At 41.1% G+C, this 8,174-nt stretch overlaps 1 protein-coding gene across 1 annotated transcript; it reads left to right on the forward strand.

The window, feature by feature from the left end:
• Positions 1-516: 516 nt before the first annotated feature.
• FETUB (fetuin B) lies at positions 517-7,776 on the forward strand. The gene is made up of 7 exons (XM_052685543.1): positions 517-857; positions 2,881-2,991; positions 4,111-4,198; positions 4,698-4,864; positions 5,745-5,858; positions 6,718-6,807; positions 7,255-7,776. The coding sequence occupies exons 1-7, from the start codon at positions 636-638 to the stop codon at positions 7,666-7,668; spliced, it is 1,206 nt and encodes a 401-aa protein (XP_052541503.1). The 5' UTR covers positions 517-635; the 3' UTR covers positions 7,669-7,776.
• Positions 7,777-8,174: the final 398 nt, after the last annotated feature.

An 8,174-nucleotide genomic window follows, 5' to 3' on the forward strand; every position in this document is an offset into this window, starting at 1 on the left:
GTATCCAAGTGAGTAGGAATACTCAGAGAGTGAATCCAGACTGACCTTTCTGTTTCTGCAAAGTTCCAAGTTGACAGCATATAACTTAAAGAGTTGGTATATTTGTTTACAATTAGAATTTAACAAATAGAATTGCCAGGTGTGAAATCCATCAACCTCTTGACTCTTACCCCACTTCCACTCAAATCAGTGAGACCTCAGTCATTGTTTTACTTGAGAGAAAATCTGGATCACTGACACAGCAGAGCTGGAGCCAGAGCTGTCCTGTATGCAGGTTTATTTAAGAACAGATGGCTCCTTAAGAAAGCAGCTTTCTCTGTATATTCTTGTGCCTCGTGATGAGGTCAAAGTCATGCAATCTGCCCAACCACGTCTGAACTGAAGCTGTAAAGGCAGAAGGAAAAAGTGATCTCTGGTCTCAGAGAAAGCCACAACGCTTACATAAAACCTTGTAATCATTGACTTAGTGTTTGCAATTGTAGCTATAGTTTAAAGGTGATGTGCAGTACGTAACAAAGAGAGGACACCAGTTTATAAAGACATGGTTCCATTACAAAGCCTGCTGTTTCACACAGCTCTCAGCTCTTCTGTACCAACTTGCCATTCTGATCTGCTGCACTGCTTTTCTAAGCAGAATGCTTTTACTTATTTCAGTGCTCTTTGGCACGCAGGCGCTTTGCTCCTGGGCTGCCTCTCCTCCTGCCGGAGAGCTGCCAAGTGTGCTGCTCTCCCCCACCTGCCATGACGCTGCAGTGGAGGAGGCTGCAGACCTGGCCCTCCGCCACATCAATGCCGACCGAACAGAGGGCTACATCCTCAGCCTCTATCGCATTCTCAGTGTCAGAGAACATCCTCAGGTAAGTTTACTGCTCGTTCTACATCCGTTTCTCTCACGAAGAGCCCTGTATCTATCACTATTCCCCACCAATGGTGATTTGAACTGCAAAATATTCTGAGACAAATGTAAATCTACGTTCACAGGACTGCAGGGGCCATGTCACCTTTATGCACAGATGAATAGAAACAGTTTCATCACCACTGTGGGCAATTAGAGAGCAAAGCTCAGGCATGATTCTCTGCAGCCTGCCCCTGGAATAGCTCCAGGCATCAGTTCCAATTTGATATGAAACACTACTACTTGGATTTAATTTCATATTACACCTTCTCCCCACTGCCTTGAGCAGTTGGAGTGCAAGAGCTAATAAGTCACCACGCATTTTGCACAAGAGATGTGAGTGCTAACAGGTGGAAACACATCCAGCTTGGGACCAGGAAATTCCTTTACACATCTCCAAATGATGACTCATTCTCCAGAAGAAATCCAAAAACAGGTCAAGTGCAAAAATTACAGGGGACAACAGGGAATACGTATCCTCAAATGCTTTATTTTCCTGTGCATGCTTAATTTATTACTATTTTGTGTAACGACAGATGAAGCTACCGGCACTAGCTAGGAATAACCTTAAATGATTGCACCAGGCCCAAATGCATAAAGCACTGGGTCAGCTCTCCTGAGAGCTGTTTCCACATAGGACACCTGTGGGTTGGCCCAGAACCCAGTGCTGCTAATGGAGCTGGTGCCAGTCCCGTCACCAAAGCTGGGTGCAGACATGCTCTGAACCACTCTGTCTCCTTGCTTCTCCCTTCACCCATGCAGAGTCCACCTCAGCACAAGGGGATTCTGAGCCTTGCTTGGGATTTGGTCTGCCACTTAATTCCCTAGAATCTTAACTTATTCAATTAGGGCACAGTTTGTTCTTTGTTTCTTCGGAAGTTTAATTTACTGCTATTATTTTGTGTAAGCATCCAATGAGCTCATCCTACAAATAAGGTGTTTTGAGACACTGTAATAACACACCAAGCAATCTAAGCCCTTTGTCACAATCTTGCTGCTGCTGGAATGCAGTACACAGTAGCAGTTGGCTATGTCAGGGATAATCATTGGCAGTAACGATATTATGCAACTTTCAATGCACCTCAACATTTTCAAGAAGTATGTCTGTTATTTAATCAGCCCAAGTTCCTTCCCCCCACTTTTTTAGCCACTACTTACGATAAAAACATTTTCAAAATGACTTCAAATTCTAATCTGCCCTTAAGCAACTTGTGGCTCAGTTTTGCTCTAATTGAAACTAATAAGCCATCTGCTATTAACTTACACGTAAGTAGGACAGAGCCTTCTTTCATACACGATACTCATGATTAACTTCAATAACAGCCACTTAACCAAAATGACAAATCATGCCAAAATATTTCATTCCTTCCCCTTGCACCAGAACATCCTGCCACAGACGCAATCAGTTCTGTGCTGCTGCCAAATCTCTTCTGGCTCCCAAGCTTCCCAGCACACGTGGCACAGCAGTACTAGCATCAGCAGCATTGAGGAGGGGATCTTTTTGCTGGAGCAGAAAAGATACGAGCCTTTATTCAGTACCAAGCAGATATCAAAAGGCCTTGCATAGCGGTCTTTTTATGAAAATTAAAAGCAGCATAATGAAACCTTCAGAGATCTGCTGAGCTCTGAATAAACCCCAAATTATCCTTTCCCCAGAGGAGAATGATGCATACCGAAGCAGGTAGACAAAAAGATGTGTAGATTTTATAATCACCTCATAATAACCAGAGTAGTAGAGCTGATATTATACAAGAGAGACACAGGAAACAAGAAATACCGTGTCAAAATGGTACAGACATTGGCCCCAGACTTCTACAAGACTCTTGCCCCATAAAGTGGTTTCTTTTCTCCATAAACCAGTGAAATCAATTCATTGGGTTTTACCTCCTTCTTCAATGAGACATAATCTCAGTCTAAATGTGCAGTTAACACACATGTAAGTTTTTTTATTCGTGTGATAAGACCCGTTCTTCTCTTGTGCTCAGGAGATCACTGGTTCTGTTTTCTATCTCATCTTGGACGTAGTGGATACCGAATGCCACGTACTCAGCAGACAGCTGTGGAAGAACTGCAGGGTCAGACCAGCTCATACAACTGTAAGGATTTTATTTTCATACTGAATCTCAGGTGTGAGTGTTACTCAGATATGAGTGTTACTCAGCTACTACTAAAGACAGCAAAATCCCTATGTGTGCATTCTCAACAGACAGCAGTCTTAGTTAGAAAAAATCAAATCTCATTTTTGAGGTTCACAGTTTTCCTCTAGTCAGTTTATAGAGAGGTAAGGTTTATTCTATAAAATGAAAATTGAATGAAAAATTTTGATCACAACTAATAAGCAGGTATAGCTAAACAGCTATGCTAGGGCACTATTTAGCCCTGTAAGAGTTTGTTTTAAAGACAGACTGTCAAGAGAGAATAAAAGAGATTTGCTTTTATATAACATGGAATTTTTTGTTTGCTTTAATTCCACTTTTATTTCAACAATTTTGAAAAAAAATTGTGTTGGAAAGGGGAGAAAACAGAAAGCCCAGCAAGATAAGCTGCAAAGACAAAGTGATTTATGACTGTTATTACAAGTGACAAAAATTATTCCAAACAAGTGAAAAGCAACATTAAGAAATGGAGACTGGCTAGAAAGAAGCCCTGCATGTGAAAAAAGAACAGCTTCTATGAAGTCTAGAAACGTTTGTCCTAGAGGTCCTGATTGTATTTCAGAAGCACACTGAGAATGTAAATTTGACTTTCAAACACAAAGGTAAAACGAATGTTAATAGGTCAGCATTTATATTCTGGCAAAAGTCAGTGTTTCTTGGTGTGCAAGGGTGCTATTACTGTACCACAAAACCCATTTAGGGTCATTCACATGACTCTCCTTCCTTGCTATGAGCACTGCAGGGTACAGGCTGGGTAAGGCGCTCTCTCACACATGGGCAGCTCTCAGCCCACAGAAGAGGGGCCCTCCATAGGCCATCCTGCAGACAAATACTGCACAGCAACTGACAGAACTGTCAGAACTGACACCAGGGGAATCTGAGTTTTTATTTCTAAAGGGATATTCAGAAGAGAAACGTGCTTCGGCCCCATCTGAGTATTAACACAGTTTTCTTCTTGAAAATTATTTCATGGCTGTGAGAAGAAAACTAACAGCACACCCTCTATCACTGCAAAGGCTGCTAAAGGTTAATTGTTTCTGCATGTTTACATTGTTTTAGGTTTATGGTCAATGCAAAGCAATTATCTACATTAATCAGCCAAGAAAAATTGCTCATCTGAATACTTATGAGTGCAATTTGCAGCCAGGTATGTCTTTATTTATTACACCCACTTTTAAAAAGGACTGGGAAAGTAGCTTGCCATCTAGTATTTGCATTTTAGTTGTAATTATGGCAACACAGTGTCTCCATTAGCTTTCACCTGACCTATTTTTCTCAGGTCAGTGATCGTAAGGCCAGAGCAGTCCTGCAGCACAAAGCAGTGCAGAGAATAGCTCTTTTCACATCTGGGAAACCCACGGCTCCTATTTGGGCTTTTATCCTGTGTCCCAAAGAGTATTTTTACGGGTTTGTGAAGGGCAAGTGAGAACAGCAAGCCCACTCTCAGCAGCCTGAGCTTTTTTCTGAAGTGTCTCTGAATCCAATGACACTTTCAAAAATGCAGAGTGAAACCATGACCATCTTGCTGCTCTGGAGTTGAGGAGGGTTGGGGGTACAGATGCATTTGGAGTGACCTACACTGCCAGCACGTGTCTATGGTCCTGAGAATTCCTCTCTAACAGCATTGTTTTGTTTGAATAAAAAAGTTCCATCCAGATATATTTGGGAAGTATGTCCTGACTGCCCAGTTGATGACTGTCCAACTGAGCCCAAGTATCTGGAGACTGCTGTTAAAAGCCTGGCCAAATTCAATGAAAAGAGTGAACAAACTCATTATTTTTCTGTCCTCAACGTCACGAGAGCTTCAATGCAGGTAAGCCAAGGCTCATATGACTTGCTTTAGCTGTCAAGAAATATGATTTGTTACATCTTACAGCTTGTTTAGAAGCTGCATACGTATAGCACTGAGGTTACTTCCATGGAGAATTCTCCTGGGAAATAAGGATCTGCTTGATCCAAGATTTTGACTCCATCAGTTACAAAAAGAACTCTTTGTAAAACTGAAGATTGACATTCCAAAATCTAGGAAAGCTTCACTATGAGCTCTTCCTTCCATCATCACCGTATATTAATGGCTCCTACTAGAACATATTTAATAAAGCACAGTCATCCCTTCTTACACAGATCTAAATGACTTTAATCCTGGTTTAAAACTAATATTAGAATAATAGAGAATTAGTGATTTCCTGGCAAAATGCTGTTTATGAGAGTAATATCCAGTCTCCCTAAAATTCATTACACATAGAGAGTGGGGGGATTTTGCTCTTTGTTAAATAGTGCTACAATGCAATATTTAATCAAGTTTCCAACCCAGAGGAAACCTGTGCTTTCAAAAAAATGGAAAAAATGATCCTCTTCATTAAAGTAGTGAATTGATCAGTGAGACAATGAGCAGACTTTGGATTTACAGTTCTACGAGGATGCTAATCTATCAGGAAAAATGAAATTTGTTTGAACGACAGCTCATCCATGAGCTAACAGGACTGTGCATCTGTAAGAAGTAAAAAAATAATCAGGCAATAAAGTAGCACAGGTAAAAATCACTTTCAGTAGCAATATCCAAATACTACCTGCTCTTTCCACACTTAAAAGGAGTTCTACAACAATTCTGAGGTCTGCAGGACTTTTTCTCCTCCTGGACAGCCACACATAGGCTGATTCTCACTGGATTCTCACTGGTCTGTTACTAACAGTGGGTCACTGGTCCGGCGCATTTTGTGGAGTTTGTAATTCAGGAGACATCCTGCCCCAGAAGGGAACCAGTTGCTGACATCTCCAAGTGCAAGCCTCTTTCACCTGAATTAGCTGTAAGTACAAGCAGATACTATGATTCCTAATCCTTTGGTTCTCTGCAGACAAGAAACAAAACCCAAGGAAGTCTTCCTATGGGTTGTAGCCCTGACTTGCATGTATACAAACTACTTTAAAATACAGGAAAAAATTCAGTAAAAGTTCCAAACTATTTCCTAGAAGCCTATGAACAAAAGAAACCAAAACAAACAAAAGTAAGTCCAGAAAAAAATGGGTAGCCATTGCTTTACAAAAGCAAAACATTTTTAAGGACTTTTTCCATATAAGCAGATACAGACAACGAATTGCAAACAGAGCACAAAGAACATCCATGCTACAATTAAATCAGTCGGGGAAAACATCCAAGGAAAAAAATATCAAAGGAAACCTAAAGATTAAATGAGCATGCTGCTGAGATGTTCCATTTCAAGTCTCGTCTTAACTGAGATCCAAGTCATACTATCTGCAGTCCAGTAAACACACAGTTGTTAGAAGCCACATCTTGTCGTGGATTCTTTCATTAGTATGATGTGAATTTGTTTCTGTCTGAGAAACAACACTGTGCTCTATTACGCACCTCGCTTCCACGGGGATACTCTGCTGCAGCAGAACTTATGTGTGCTGTTGGAGACAGACCTTAACACAGCTTATTTTTGTGCTACCTAACCCTGCTTTGTAAACATAAAGCCTTTTTCAAAATGCTGCCTTCCTTTATAAGCTTGCCAATCCCAAAATAAAAGTTTGCCCAAGCTGCTTATCCCTACAAATACATGTAGAAGCTGTAACAACTCAGCCTTTCATAATCACCAATTTTACAAGATAAGAGCTAAGTATCAGCACCACTGTGAAAATAATACTTGCATTTTCTTCTTCCAGCAAACGGGTTTCTGCAAAGGCTCTGTAGTAAACAGTGACATGGAACGCAAGGAGACCGTCACAATATCCTGTGAAATCTACAGCCCACAGGTATTTCTTCATCTAATCTTAATATTGCAAGAGTAGCACTCCTTTATAAAAAAAGAATTGAACTCCTGAAAGCCCAACCATTTTCAAATTTTCTAATTCACAAAGATATGGACTTCAAGAAAGTGATAAGGCCAAATCAGGAAGAAATCTCTCTTGTGATAAAGCAGATTGTTGCTTGGTGGGTAAAAAGGCAAGAGAGTACAGCATCTATCACAGAGAAGTGCTCAAAATGATCTACAAAGAAATAATAATAAATAACAAAAAGAAGTGTAGTTACCCAGGATTCGTGCACTGGCTTAAGAGGAAGTTCCATGTGTCTGACCCTCATGGTTCTGTTCTGCAGCTGGTCTTTGCAAATTGGGATTGTAGATAAAGGGTGATGTTCTTCACATAAGAAAAAAATTGTAACAGCTTCAATAAATGTGATTTTGTTGCCTTTTTTTTTAGAATCCTGCCACTGAAGAAGGAAAACTACAAACTAATCAGGGATCTGAAGAATCCAGTCAGAATCATCAACAAGCTTTCCCTGCAGAAACCAATCCTTTCTCCTTACATCTAGGAAAAACAATGGGCTGTGTCAAAATTCTCTCTCCTTCAACTGAGGACATCTCATTTCATAAAGTAAGAGAAAGTCAAAATGAGCAGGAAGATAGAAAACCAGTTCCACCTAAGGCTACAGAATGTATGTCTACTCCACCGGCCCCCCATGGAGAAACGACTCACGTAGACAAACCAGCCACTGGACCAGTTATCCTCCCTTTCCCTACAGAACTTTCTCTATCAGACTCATGCCCAGGAGAAGCAAAGCAGATAGATTCCATCCTACATCCTTTGCTTACTGGAAAGCCTGCCAAAGTCTAGTCAGCACCCAGTCACCCTAACTACCTGCAACAAAATAATAGCCACAGAGACAAAGCGGTCTTCCCATTTGCACAACATCTCTAAACAAATAAACTGCTTATTAAAGCACTTGTCTTTTGAGTTCTCTGTTTCACAAAAACACAAGAGAAATGTAAGTGGGTACTTCGGCTCTTAATTCTTAAATTCTTCCCATCAGAACAAGGAAGAAAGGTAACTGCAGAGAGCAAAAGCCCTCAGAGGGCTGAGACAGCCTTGGCTGTGGCTGCTGTGCAGTGCTGTGTGGCACTCTCACCCCAAACTCATCGAGGTGAAAGGGGTGCAGCCTCAGCTGTGCTGCTGCTGAGCTGGCCCTGAGCCCTGGCAGCCAAACTGCTGGGAGAGGGATGCTCTCAGGGCCCTTACTAAGCCATGCTCTGTGTCATGGTGCATAAATGGAGAAGAGGATGTCAACGCTGTTTAGCATTAAAAGCTAGTGGGTTTTCTTATTACTTTATGGGTCAACCTTA

This window comes from Tympanuchus pallidicinctus, unplaced genomic scaffold (genome assembly GCF_026119805.1).
Source record: "Tympanuchus pallidicinctus isolate F22 unplaced genomic scaffold, pur_lepc_1.0 scaffold22, whole genome shotgun sequence".
Classification (NCBI taxonomy): domain Eukaryota; kingdom Metazoa; phylum Chordata; class Aves; order Galliformes; family Phasianidae; genus Tympanuchus; species Tympanuchus pallidicinctus.

What these genes read in the sequence shown, in the direction of transcription:
- FETUB (XM_052685543.1), top strand. Translation starts at nt 636, where the DNA reads ATGCTTTTACTTATTTCAGTGCTCTTTGGCACGCAGGCGCTTTGCTCC. An exon ending in TCAGACCAGCTCATACAACT is followed by an intron (nt 2,992 to 4,110) that starts GTAAGGATTTTA and finishes ACATTGTTTTAG; the next exon opens with GTTTATGGTCAATGCAAAGC. An exon ending in CTCTTTCACCTGAATTAGCT is followed by an intron (nt 5,859 to 6,717) that starts GTAAGTACAAGC and finishes TTCTTCTTCCAG; the next exon opens with CAAACGGGTTTCTGCAAAGG.